At 42.3% G+C, this 14,403-nt stretch overlaps 1 protein-coding gene across 1 annotated transcript; it reads left to right on the top strand.

Moving 5' to 3' along the window:
• Positions 1–7,301: 7,301 nt before the first annotated feature.
• On the top strand, positions 7,302–12,722 carry LOC129774549 (uncharacterized). Its single transcript, XM_055778309.1, has one exon. The coding sequence runs from the start codon at positions 7,302–7,304 to the stop codon at positions 12,720–12,722; it is 5,421 nt and encodes a 1,806-aa protein (XP_055634284.1).
• Positions 12,723–14,403: the final 1,681 nt, after the last annotated feature.

Here is a 14,403-nt window from a genome sequence, read left to right as displayed (position 1 = left end):
TCTTTCATCCAAAAATCTGAGTTTTAAATTTGATAATCTTAAGGGAGTTTTCTAGTCTAGAAATTTGAAAACATTCAAAAAAAATTTCTTCATATTTCTGTAGTTTAGGCATTCAAGAATATACCCTAGAAAGGACTTATCGAAAATTTTATTATTTACCGAGTTACAGCCACTTTGGTGATGCGGTATCTAACCTGGTACGGCCATAACAATGAACTTCAAACGCGTTTTTCTCGAAACAAGTTTTTTCAAACTGGCGTACACGATATCTCAAGTTCTACTGAACGGATTCATGTCGAATTTTTATGGATACAATACGCATACGCATGAACCTCTAAAAAATAATATTTTTCAAATTTAAAAAAATTAAAAAATCGGGACACGTAAGAAAAAACGTTTTAAACCGCATTTTGTTTTTCAAACGGCCGCCATCTTGTTAAAAAGAGGTTTTTGACTTGTCATGCGATAGCGACATCCTTACTGATTCAGAATCTGTCCGATTTTTTTGTTTCAGATAATCAGAAGGGCTGGAATCGTGTAAGCCATGGCACTACTTTTTTAACCCTCTCACTTCATCAGCTCGTAACGATTCTCGTTATGAATATTTTTTCTCCGTACCATTTTTGTTTTTTTGTTAAAAGATAGATGATAGATGATATAATGGATAGTAAAAATATTCTTTTTTTATTTTTACGGAGCTCGAAGAAACGTCCGAAATTCGTGTCTCTGCACTAGAATACCCCCTTTAATCAAAAACAATGAATTCTCATAATCTAGAATAAAAAATAGTAAAAAGCATGCGAAATATTTGAAAATTCGCGACACGATTAGTCTCGATTAATCGTCTGACCATTCCTGGTGGCTTTTTCTGGTTACCCATGAATACCCTTCACCGCCGGATTGAAAAATATGTACAATAATTATGAATTGTCGACGCGGGTTATCACGAAATATAACACCGGTCCATTTTTATTGTTAAGGTTCATAACTTGCATGACCATAAGAACAAATGCCGTAAGCCGTTGTTTACAAAGTAACAAAGTAGAATAATTATAATAAAAAAGTGTGTGTATTTATTGATTTATTTGTTGTGATTCATAATTGTTTCAACATTTCATTAACAAATTTTTTGATGTACCGCCGATGGGGGTGATATTAGGTCAACACGGAGAAAGTTGCTATTAATAATATCTTGACAAATATTGCGAATATTTTTGAAAGCTGTTCGTAGGAGACACATTTTCACTACTTTCAATGCATAATACTTAACTGTAGTACAAATAGTTATTTTTTAAGTTTTACAAAACATTACAAAAACTCATCGAGATTTGGATGAAAAAATACCAGATAAACTTAAACGCCGATTTCACGGTTGCATTCATACCTCATATGTCTATTGTCATATGACACTGAAAATTAGACTTACTCTACTCGGGAAGCATTCCCTTGGCTTTTCAAATAATTTGATAATGAAAATAAAACTCCTGGTGTTATTCCAGTGGATATCAATGAGTTTGAGCTGTAGATACAAAAAGTTTGATGTTCAAACATAAATTAGTCAGCTATCATCATTTAACAATCAGTTCATTAATCACTGATATCAATGTATCAACGCACAACGACCACCAATTCGCTTCCGCGGAGGCAAGATTTTAATTACTATAATTAGCCAATACTTGACACCACGAGCGCCTCCTCGTTCATTTTCCGTACAGTCGGCGCTCTTGTGTCATCGACTTTGCCCTAATAGCATTTTAATTGAAAGAGGAGTCCTTCATTACCATCTGACCTGGAAAGACAACTCACCGCGCGTCGCTGCTGAACAATCATCAATCATCTCATTTATTTATATTTTACCTTCATTTATCTTGACTCACTCGGTTGGATGGACAGACGGAAAAAAACATCTGAGCCCCAATCCAAGCATTCAATTATTCATTACTACATCTCTACCACCTACTGAAAATCATCCTGCTATAGAAATCAGTGAATAACCCGCACAAGCACGCAATTTTGTCGCCCACCGGATACTAAATTGCTCATCGATGGGACATGGACCATTTGCTGTGATGACAGTCCATTGCAATTCGGGTTACCCAGTTATCCTATCACATAATTTTCTATACTGATTATCGATCGCCTTATCGTCCACAATCTATACCTTATGTTTGGTACTGGATCACATATGGATACGGACCGAGCCGGCCGGAAGACTAATAAAGATTTAAAAATTTATATGTTGTTTTTGTCCGTCGTACCAACTGGGAATATTTTATTCGACGTTTATCCAGGGTACTGGGTACTGATGAGTTCGAGACGCATTAAATCGCACGGAACATAAATGAGAGGGCATCCGTAAAGAGCAAAAAAGGATGCTACAGCATCTTCTCGCGCCATCAAGAGCGAAGCAGAAACGTCGTTCTCTTTCGGAGATGCTGTAAAATTCGAGCAGTTTGAAAATGTAAACAAATAACTCTCATTCATTTCACTCTCTCACGCATTTGTTGACAGCAGTTCGAAGTTGTTCCATTCTGAAACGGTTAGAAATGAAACATTCAAAACTGCTTCAACGTACCATGTCTGGATGATGTTTTGAGTTTTATTGAACATTGAAAAATGACAAAATAAATTTTACATATTTATATCGATTCAATGCGACACTAACAGTAAGTCATTGAAATAAATTGGAATTATCAATTCAACGAAGGACCTTAAAAAACTGGCAGAGAAAACAAAAATCAAAATTTAAACAGCCATTAAAAAATATGCACTTTTCACAGCATAACATTTTATCACCCTCTACATTCATTCCGGCATGAAACAACAGCGGTCGAGGTTGACCACGCATAAAAAGCAACAAAACTGGAATTAATTCCGATTTAATTCCACCCGCTAGTGACAGTTCACGTGACACAATGAAATCGAACCGTTGTCGCATCTAGCATTTAATCGATTCACCGAGCCGAGATGAAAGAAACATAAATTCCAGCACCATTCATAAACGCACAGCGGGAAGCTTCACATCGATTTATTTTCAGCTTTTTTTTTTTGTTTATTTTCAATGATGTCATCCCCCGAGAATAGACCTTTTATCCAAAATGGAAATGAACGAGGTGGCACGTGGATGATGGTTTCCCCATGAGAGCGGTTGCGCTTTCCGACTCGAAAGTGGTTTACACGTTGTAAATAATGCCTTATTGGAGTTTTATGTGGAATGAAAAATGATATTGGAAGCTATCCCGGTTGGAACTGTTCAAGTTAGAATAATCGAGCATTATATTGAATATTTTCAGCACCTTGTTTGATACGATTTTCAAATGGGTCTCATATTGTCAAATTTATCGTTCGTGAATATTTAATTCTAATTCAGCATCTGAATGAAATCCTCCTCCACATATTTATCTGACATAAAATCGGATCGTCTGGGTTTCAGACTTTGAAACTTTGAAAGACAGACATCTTCCGCAGAATACTCATATTTACATCCCGTCGGCAATACACCGAGTGGATTGACATGAAGAATTTATAGATGACACTTTAATATTAGACCGATAAAACAGTAAATTATAATACAATTTTATGACATTGGTATTGTTTGTTAAGAAAATTGGAGAAAAAAAATCTACGAACCTCAGTTAACGCCCGGATGTTGTCACGATCACACGCGCGAAAACTACTCTCCTGTATGGTCTATTAGTTTCTCACTCATCGGTGTGAGCTACAAACAATAAACGGATTTCACTACAAAGCAAGCAAAGGGGGTCTCCGTAGCCACATTGGTTGCGCGTTCGCTTAGTAAACGATCGAATGTGAGTTCAAAACTCAGGACCCTCATTGACCATCTTTGTGTTGTTACAGAATAGCTACGTCCATGCAACAATCATCAGTGATGGAGATCGATCCACGGTCGAAATAAGATCGATTCATCCATACAACTGCTCTGCTCTGCAAGACACATCGGGCTGCTGTTCTATAAATAACTCAACAATGATCAATCAACTGTCTCCGCTGTCCGGTGGTTCAACTGGATAATGGAAGAACAGAAAGGATACTCTTACGCCTAAATGGCTACTGTGTGAATGTACCATATGAAATGGTATAGAAGGAATACTGGCGAATGGCAACTGTGTAATGTGCTAATTATATAGATATAATAACCATGTGACATGTACACGATTAAAATTCGGCTCTGTTACAGCCAAAATGCTAATGAGCCTTAAATAAATAAATGGGATAAAAAAAAGCAAGCAAAATGGGAGTCGTCAGGAAGAATACTTTGAAAATCGCCTTCGGTTTATCGGCAAAAGCTCCAAAGCAATGTTCTGCGTTTTGTCGCACGTAGTCTGGAGATTCCCGCGGGTAGTGTTCATTCAATTTACAAAGATGAAAAGGACCATGCGTACTACACCAAGTTTTAGGATGAGAAAATGAGTTTAATTGTTTCGCGAAGGGGGTAGACAAGCAATACGAATTTGAATATGAAGATGCTTCAAAAATCAATGTGCGTGTCGAAATAGCGTGTAGCCTGTTTCGTTATGTGCGAATTTTCAATTTGCCTCCCGAAATAGACGATAAAGACATTGCAACGGTTCTGAATCAATTTGGATCTATTAGACAACATGTGCGCGAGAAATATTCAGCGAACTTTGGATGCAGTGTATTCAGTGGTATCAGGGTTGTTCACATGAAGATCACCAAGGAACTCCCAGCAATTCTCAATTACGGTCATTTCAAGGCTTGAATTTTCTATGAGGGCCTAAAGAACAGATGTTTTCACTGTAAGAGTGAGGAACATTAGAAAGCTAATTGCCCAAAATTAGCCTGCGTCAAAACTATAGCGATGTGCTCAGCAACAATGTGCCTGGTACAAGTTCCCCTGCGGCTCCAGGCTCGTTGAATCTTACTACGATTCCCGCTCCAATAAAGTTAACAATGAAACCAGCAGACAATGTATCAGGTGAGGAGATGCAAGTGGGTAAAGACAACAACTCAGCCAGCAACGAGGGAGAGGAGGGGGATGTCCGAGATGGTGTTTCTGCAGATCTAAAGAACACAATAAAACGCCCAACGGCTTTAATATCAGACAATGAGTCTTCGGAATCCGAAGATCTCCATTCAAAGAAAGAGAAAAGTAAACCTAAAAAGAAACAACATTTGTTAAATTCAAATGAAACAATGAGTTCCATTGATGCAATCGGTGCTAGAATGGGATCGAGGAGCAGGTCACGAAGCTCGAAACGACATCGATCGAAGTAATTATTATAGACTTATGCTGCTGTATTGGTGTGGGAATGATATGAATAATGAATGTTATGCGTGGTATATGAATGAATGACTTAAGTAGTGTTCGACGATTGAATTTAAGTTAGTTTGGAAAAAAACTCAGTTTATGCCCGATGTCAATGATACGGCGTATTACATCGGTGAATCTTAATTCTATAAGCTGCGAAGTTAAAAAAAATCCTTATTGAGGGACTACATTTGGAATACCGATGTGGACGTTGTTTTTCTACAGAAAGTTACCTTCGAAAATTTCTCATACATTAGATCTCATAATGCAATAGTAAATATTAGCGATGATGGGAAGAGGACTGCATTTCTTATTCGAAAAAGCTTGGAATATTCCGATTGTATTTTGAACTGCAATGGAAGAATAATCTCGGTTAGTATCGATAACATCAATTTTATAAACATAAACACTCATTCTGGAAGCAAATTTAAAAAGGAACGAGACATTCTTTTCACTCATGACATATTGATTCATCTAGTCACAGGTAAAAAAAAATGTTATTATAGGAGATTTTAATTGCATACTTTACCCGGAAGATTCTATAGTTTCATCTCTAAACCTCTTCGATGTTGAAAAAAAGATAAAAGGAAATAACACCCAATTTACATTCTTCCATAACGTAATTCAAAATCACGTCAGGATAGAATTTATTCCTCATCTACATTTATAGAAATGGTATCTCACATAAAAACCGTCTGTTGAGAACAGCTCCAGATCCTGAAAATAAAAAATGAACAATTAATTAAACACGAAAAAGAAATCATACACAAATAACTCACGAATTGTACTTACCTCTATTTACTTACCTTTTATGAAACGCACATAAAACGCAACCATCACATAAAACGCAAACGTCACACAAAAACATCGAACGGAAATGATTACTGTCATAAATAACCTTGGACAATCACCACAAAAAGTTCATTCCAATAAAACCCATCAACGAGTGAAGTGCGCAGTTGAAATTCGTCTTTCTTTTTTTGATCCGAAGTGGAGGAAAGTTTTCGCATAAGTGGTCGGTCGGAGCATACAGTCGGAAAGAAACTTTTTCTATTCACCGAGTCCGCCAGTCAGCAACATTCTCCCGTAACATTGGTGCCGAAACCCGGGATTATAGTTGCAGAACGGAGGAGCTAACCTCATTCCCACGTGGTTGGAAAGTTTCGGATGGCAGTTGTCCTACCTCAGCGGATCGGAATCGGCCATTTTGCCGGACAAACAGTAGCAGTAGAAGCATCTTCCTGCTTTCATCATCCCGTCGTCGTCATCGCCCTCGTCATCATCGGCATCGCCCTCGTCATCGTCGTCGCAAAACCGGCCGAAGTAGTTGTCGCTTCATAACCTCACCACGTGAGTTGAAAGGTTTCACTCTCATCATCGTCGTCATCACCATCATCAGAAGAACGGTAATCAGAATCATCAGTTAGTGTCGTCATCGCCTGACTCCACGTCACCACGTGAATTGGAACTGGTCATTGCACCAGACAAACAACAACAGAAGTATTATCCCAGTGTTGTTATCACCGTCGCAGACAAAGCTATCGTCGTCGTCATCGCCGATTAAAATCGGCCAGGAGCAAGTTGTTGCCCAGTAAGAGCAATCAGCATCGTGTTCGTTGTCATTGTCGATCATATTCGACCAGCAGTAGCACATTTCGAATCATCATCATCATCATCACCGTCCCAGTTCTCGTCGAGCAGGAGTTGTTTACACCAGCCGTAGGCAGCAGAAAATTCATCGTCAACAGTCGTCAACAACAGCAGTTCGCAGCCACCAGCAGCGAAAATTCCCTCTACCTGGTCGGTGGAAGGTTCATCGTATTCATCATCACATCTCGTTATCGACAACCGTCGGTGATTACCGAAAGCAGAGATTGGATCTTCACCCCCGTCATTACCTGTACGACGAAGAGGACAAAGAGCAGGCTGAAGAGGTCAGGGTAAGGTGGTAACAATAGCAGAAAACACAGGTACGTGAAATTTTGTTCCATTGAATAAAGAGTTGCTCATAATGACGCCACCAAAGCAAAAGGCGACGAAACAAACAAAATTAAAAATATTGCACCGTCGGTGGACAAATATTTTTGGTTCCGCGCATTTTATAAAATCATTTGACGACGATTTTGATTCGACTAAACTCGCACAAGTGCCCATTCGCATTCAACGTCTTGATGCGTTATGGCGAGAATTTGAAGAAACTCAAGAAGAAATTGAGCTTCTTGAAGATGGAGAGGAAGATTTTGCTGAAGAGAGACAAGAATTTCAAGCCTTATACTACGAATTAAAGACATCGTTGCAAAGTAAAATTCCTGTGCAACCACCCGTACCACCCCCTGCTCCTGTTCAACCAATTTCGTCCGCTATTCCGATTTCGTCGAGTGTTCGTCTGCCGGAAATAAAGTTGAAGGAGTTCTCTGGGAATCTCGACGATTGGGTTTCTTTTCGCGATTTGTATGTCTCGCTAATTCATACGAGCATACAACTTACAGCAGTTCAGAAAATGCATTATTTGCGAGCTACACTTTCTGGCGAAGCAGCGCGAATCATTTCCTCGCTCGAGATTTCTGCTAATAACTATCTCGTAGCGTGGAAGCTATTGAAGGAACGTTTCGAAAATCCTAATTTATTAGTAAAGCGGCATGTTTCTGCCCTACTCATGATTTCTTCTCTGAAAAAAGAGTCTGCACAGGGACTAGCAGATCTTGCTGACGAATTCGATCGTCACGTACAGCTGCTGGATAAGCTCGAAGATTCTGAGAACCACTGGAACGCCTTTTTGGTCGAACGATTGAGCCAATGTCTCGATGCTGTTTCACTCCGTGAGTGGGAGACACATGTTTCTGAGAACAACAGATATCCAATGTACCAAGAGTTGCTCGAGTTTATCCATAGAAGATCGCGAATTGTGCAAACCCTTAAGCTCTCCCAATCAGCAACCACCCAATCCGAGATCAAGCATCTCAAGTCACGATCCGTCGTTGCGCATGTTGTTTCCGATAACGTGCCACTGTGTGTCAGCTGTAAGCAGGCCCATTTCCTGTTCCAGTGCGAGCAATTCCGAACGCTCTCTCCTCAACAACGCTTTGAAGTCGTGAAGAGGCACGGGTTATGCATTAACTGTCTCAAGGGAAAACATCATGCAAAGAACTGTTCCAGCGGGGCCTGCAAGAACTGCTCAAAGAAACATCATTCGTTGTTACACCTGCCACCTCTCTCGTCGGCTTCTGGTTCACAACCAGCGGCAACAGTCAAGCAGCCATCATGGACGAGCAAGTCCACTGTAACATCCACTTCGCAGACGTGCCAAATGTCGCACTTCGTTCCAGATTTTATCGAAAGCTCTCCGTCGGAAGAGCTCGTTGTTGCTTCACCACCTGGCACATCGGGTCTTTCGCAGTCGTCGCGCGGTCAAACTTTTCCCAAATCGTCGGTTTCGCGGGTTGATTTCATTCCTCCACCCACTGCCTGTCAGAGTGCAGAATTATTTACCCAACCTCGACAGTCAACAGTCATTTTGTCCACGGCGGTGATCAAGGTGAAGGATGCTGATAACAACTACGTTCTTACCAGAGCTCTTTTGGATAGCGGTTCACAACCAAGTTTCATTTCGGAAGCGCTATGCCAAAGGCTTCGTTTGCCGCGGACAAAGCTGAATTCGCCAGTCAGTGGGATCGGACAATCCGTTGTCAACGTTCGCTACGCTGTGTCGCTATCGCTCGCATCTCGTTTTGAAAATTTCTCCACTCAACTAGATTGTCTAGTATTGCCGAAACTAACTGTCTCGCTGCCAAGTCACCACATTGATGTCTCTCGCTGGAGAATCCCAAGGAATCTTCCACTCGCTGATCCACAATTCAACATTAGTCAAGGTGTGGACATGATTATCGGAGCCGGGCTATTTTTCGAGCTTCTCGAAAACCAGCAACTCTTTCTTGCTGCTGGTTATCCAACACAGCAGAAAACGGTTCTAGGCTACATAGTTTGTGGAAAACTGGAGCAGCCCAAGACAAACGCCACTGGAACACAATCCTGTCACATCTGTGTCGAAGATAGCCTTGATACACAGCTTCAGCGATTTTGGGAAATCGAAAACTTCGATGATGGTAAGGCTCTCACTCCGGACGAAAATTTCTGCGAAGAATACTTCCAATCCACCGTTGTCCGCGACAATACGGGTCGTTACGTCGTTCGTCTACCGCTCAGGAAAGACAAAGTGTTGCTTCTTGGAGATTCCTACCCCGCCGCATTACGGAGATTCCAGCAGATGGAGAAAAGGTTCCTCGCCGATGAAAAACTCCGTCAAGACTATTCGGAGTTCATGGAGCAGTATGAGAGGTTGGGTCATATGGAGTTGAGTACCGTCGCGTCTTCTGGCCCACAGTATTTTCTTCCCCACCATGCTATTCATCGACCAGAGAGTACAACCACCAAGATACGTGTGGTATTCGACGGTTCGTGTCGTGGAGCTACCTCGCTTTCGTTGAATGATGCACTCTACGTCGGGCCAACGGTTCAGCCAGCTCTCTTTACCATCGTCGTGAACTTTCGTCTACCGCTATTCGCCATAACCGCTGATGCGGAAAAAATGTTTCGACAGATTTCGGTCCACCTAGATGATCGGAAATTTCAACAAGTTCTTTGGCGTAAAAAACCGTCGGAGCCAATCCGCAAGTACCAGTTGAAAACCGTCACTTACGGCCTTGCAAGTTCGCCGTTTCATGCTGCTCGCATCCTAAATCAGCTAGCTATCGATGAAGGACATCGCTTTCCACTGGCCGTACCAGTTTTGCTAAAGGGTACTTACGTAGACGACGTTATCTCCGGACACGACGATCACGACACGATGACGGAAACATGCAAGCAGCTGATGGAGATGATGAAGTCCGCTGGTTTCGTCCTTCGCAAGTGGGCTTCAAACCACAAGACGGTTCTCAGCAGCGTCCCAGAAGCCTTATGGGAAACGTCCACGGAACTTGAGCTCGATCGTTCGCAAGCCGTCAAAACATTGGGGTTGTTATGGTTCCCCCTGCGGGATGTCTTTAAATTCAAGGTCCCTGAGCTCCCAGACCTAGAGGTGGTTACCAAGCGTATTGTCGTTTCCGAGATGTCTCAGCTCTTCGACCCTCTTGGTTTACTCGGACCAGTAGTCGTGAACGCAAAAATGTTCATTCAAACTCTTTGGGCAGCGAATATGTCATGGGATTCTGAGCTTGCAGAAGAACCAGCAACATGGTGGAAAAGGTATCGTGCGGACATTAAGAAGCTCAACTCGCTGCAAGTTCCAAGAAGGGTCGTATGCAACACCAAACGTCAGTACTCACTCCACTGCTTTTGCGATGCTTCGCAGAAGGGTTACGGATGCTGCGTCTACATCGTATCAAAAGACGAGTTGGGCCAGCTCCATTCACATTTACTAACGTCGAAATCTCGTGTCGCTCCTCTTCGTGGACAATCAATTCCGCGCTTAGAGCTATGTGCAGCTCTCCTCGGGTGTCAACTGGTACATAACCTCTTGACTAACACCGACATCACTGGACCAGTCACGTTTTGGACTGACTCTACAGTCGCACTTCACTGGATCAAATCCAGATCGAATTCCTGGAAAGTTTTTGTATCAAATCGGGTCGCAGAGATTCAACGATTAACAAAGGATTCACAGTGGATGCATGTACCGACTGATCTGAATCCTGCCGACCATATCTCCCGAGGAGTGCTTGCGAGCCAGATCATCAACGACAGTCTGTGGTGGCATGGTCCACAGTATCTAACCTCCCCCGTCGAGCTTTGGCCAAAGTGTGTGGTTTCAATACCGATCAAGTCGGACTTGGAGGAGGAGATGCGCCCGTTGGTTTCCCTCCACCTACTGCAAGACAAAACAACTATCTTCAGCGAGTTCTCAGAGTTAGCCAAGCTGACACGCTTCGTCGCCTACTGCTTCCGCTTTCGAAACAACTGCAAGCTTCCGAAAACCCAACGCGTGTTGTCCCCGCTGTCACCCGAGGAATTTGACTACGCACTGAAGGCGTTGATTCGCCTTGCTCAGCACCAGGAATTCCCAACGGAAGTTCATTCCTACCGTCAAAAGCAGTCCGAGAACGCTGCCAGGCTCGCACCAAAATCACCGCTAAAAAACCTCAATATATTCATGGATGAATTTGGACTCCTTCGGATTGATGGAAGGCTGAAAAACTTAAACGCACCATTTGATACTCGTCATCCGATTCTGCTTCCAGCAAGGCACACCTTGAGCTTTCTCATTGCCAAGTCCATTCACCTACAGACACTTCACGGTGGACCGTCGCTGTTGCTCGCTACAGTCCGTCAACGATTCTGGCCGCTCCGGGGTCGAGACTTGGCTCGTAAGGTTGTCCGACAATGCATCACCTGTTTTCGGTGCAATCCTACAACATCCAACCAAATTATGGCACCTTTACCATCAGTTCGCCTCAGGCCAGCTAGAGCTTTTACGTACTCCGGGATGGATTACTGTGGGCCATTCCTCGTTCGTCCGCTAATTGGGAAAGGTTCGTCGGTTAAGGTATATATCGCGTTGTTCGTCTGTATGGTGGTGAAGGCCGTGCATCTTGAGGTCGTCGCCGACCTGTCGTCCGCCGCGTGCATAAACGCCGTCAAACGTTTCATTGCCAAGCGCGGTCGGGTTCTTGAGTTGCATTGTGACAATGCGACCGCTTTCGTCGGTGCGGATCGTGAACTACGGATACTACGAAAGGAGTACCTGCAGCAATTTCAGTCGACGAAATGGGGAAACTACTGTGCAGGAAATGGCATCACCTTCCGTTTCATTCCTGCACGCTCTCCGCATTTCGGTGGCATATGGGAAGCAGGAGTGAAATCGTTTAAGTATCATTTTCGTCGCATCATGGGACAAAAGGCTTTCACAATGGATCAGCTCCTAACGGTTGTAGCTCAAGTAGAATCAGTCTTAAACTCCCGTCCACTCGTTCCTATTTCTGATTCTCCTGACGACCTTTCTGCTCTGACCCCAGGGCACTTTCTAATTGGAGAGCCTCTTGTCTCTATACCTGAGCCTGACCTGCTTCCCCAGTCCCCTAATCGCATCACCCGTTTGCAGGACATGCAACGCTCGGTCCAGGATTTGTGGCGTTGCTGGTCTCGGGACTACGTGAGCCAGCTACACCAGCGTAGCAAGTGGAGACGCCCGGCGGTGGACGTTCGCAAGGGTCAACTGGTACTACTGAAGCAAGAGAACTGCCCTCCGCTACAATGGCCTCTCGGACGCATAATCGAAACCATCCCCGATCCAGACGGTCGAGTCCGAGTAGTGGTAGTCAGGACGGCATCAAATGACTACAAGCGAGCGGTCACGGAGATCGCGGTTCTTCCAATCGACTCCGGCGACGAGGAAGACAGCTCAGCAGCAACGTCAACTGGCGACGTGGTTGTTGGTTGAAACAGACTGTTTCAACGGCGGCCGGCATGTTGAGAACAGCTCCAGATCCTGAAAATAAAAAATGAACAATTAATTAAACACGAAAAAGAAATCATACACAAATAACTCACGAATTGTACTTACCTCTATTTACTTACCTTTTATGAAACGCACATAAAACGCAACCATCACATAAAACGCAAACGTCACACAAAAACATCGAACGGAAATGATTACTGTCATAAATAACCTTGGACAATCACCACAAAAAGTTCATTCCAATAAAACCCATCAACGAGTGAAGTGCGCAGTTGAAATTCGTCTTTCTTTTTTTGATCCGAAGTGGAGGAAAGTTTTCGCATAAGTGGTCGGTCGGAGCATACAGTCGGAAAGAAACTTTTTCTATTCACCGAGTCCGCCAGTCAGCAACATTCTCCCGTAACACCGTCCCTTCAACATTTTAGGATGTTTAACATACAGAACAAATGATCAAGAATTTTTAAATTTTCTTGGCCGCGGCTATTGGAAAATAAACTCATCATTGCTAGTCAAAGAGGAAATTAAAAATAAATTTGAAACCATTTATAATAATTCAAAGTTGAGAAATTCTGCTGTGAATCTCAATTATTGGTGGAATATTGATTTTAAAAACAGTGCTAAAAGACTCTTTAAGGCTGAAAGCTACAGTGTCAGTCGACAAGCAAAACGCGAGAAAAACTTTTACTGTCGTTGTTTAAATGAATTATTTGAAAAACAACATAACGGAGAAGACGTTGTCGTGACCAGGGTCGCGAAACTGAGAAGCCATCTTTGAATTTATTAGCTTCGATCCGAGAAGCACCTTCCACTCCAAAAATCGTACACAGAATGATCTCTCAACTGGATGCAATGCATCATCCAACCAAGAGAATCCAATTCTCTCCCGCTTAATTTCCTCTCAGGGCTCTCATTTTTCTGAAGTGATCCCAAATTAGATTAAGTCCTCTGAAGTCCTTGTCCTTCATCGTTTTCAATTTTTTACATCTATGGGGAAAGTCCACAAGAAATCTGAACTCCCTGTTCTCACATCGGAACAAAGAGAATTATTCTCTTGTCTTCGGCTCGGCCTTCGGCAATCAGCGTTTTTCTCAAGCGTCTCTTCTTCCGCTAGATCTAGCGTTTAGGAAAATTTGCGTTTTCCTACATTGTTATGTTAAGTGTACAAGAAGTGGGTTACATACTTTTTTTCTGTCAGCTTTATTTCCCACAGACGTGTCTTCTGAAATGAAGCTTGTTAAGACCAAATTAATGGAGTTAGAATATAACAGAATCAACTCAATCTCATATAAATTCAAACCAAGCACTCTTTTATCGGATGAGGAACTGGGTTTTTATCAAATCACATGTGCAATAAACAGAAATTCTGGATCAAATATGCTCAAGCTTAGAATCAATGGCGAATTGATATTTAACATGAATGCCTTACGGCAAATTTTTATAGTCATTTTAAAGAATATTAGAAAAGTCTCCTGATATCGGCACTAGCTACGAGAATGTTTTGAAATACGTGAAAAATACATTGACATTGAATGATCAACGACAGCTTCTAAACCCAATTTCTACCGATGAATTGCAAGCAGCATCAAAATGTGCTTCAAAGAAAAGCTTCCCTGGATTGGATGGCATTTGCTATGAATTTTATTCTGTTTATTTTGATATAATT

The sequence above is a fragment of the Toxorhynchites rutilus genome, chromosome 3 (assembly GCF_029784135.1).
Source record: "Toxorhynchites rutilus septentrionalis strain SRP chromosome 3, ASM2978413v1, whole genome shotgun sequence".
Taxonomy (NCBI): domain Eukaryota; kingdom Metazoa; phylum Arthropoda; class Insecta; order Diptera; family Culicidae; genus Toxorhynchites; species Toxorhynchites rutilus.
The sequence above is the reverse complement of the archived record's forward strand: the minus strand, read 5'-3'. Positions and strand labels throughout refer to the sequence as shown.

Excerpts from the sequence above, each read along its gene's own strand:
- LOC129774549 (XM_055778309.1), top strand. The coding sequence starts at position 7,302 with ATGACGCCACCAAAGCAAAAGGCGACGAAACAAACAAAATTAAAAATA.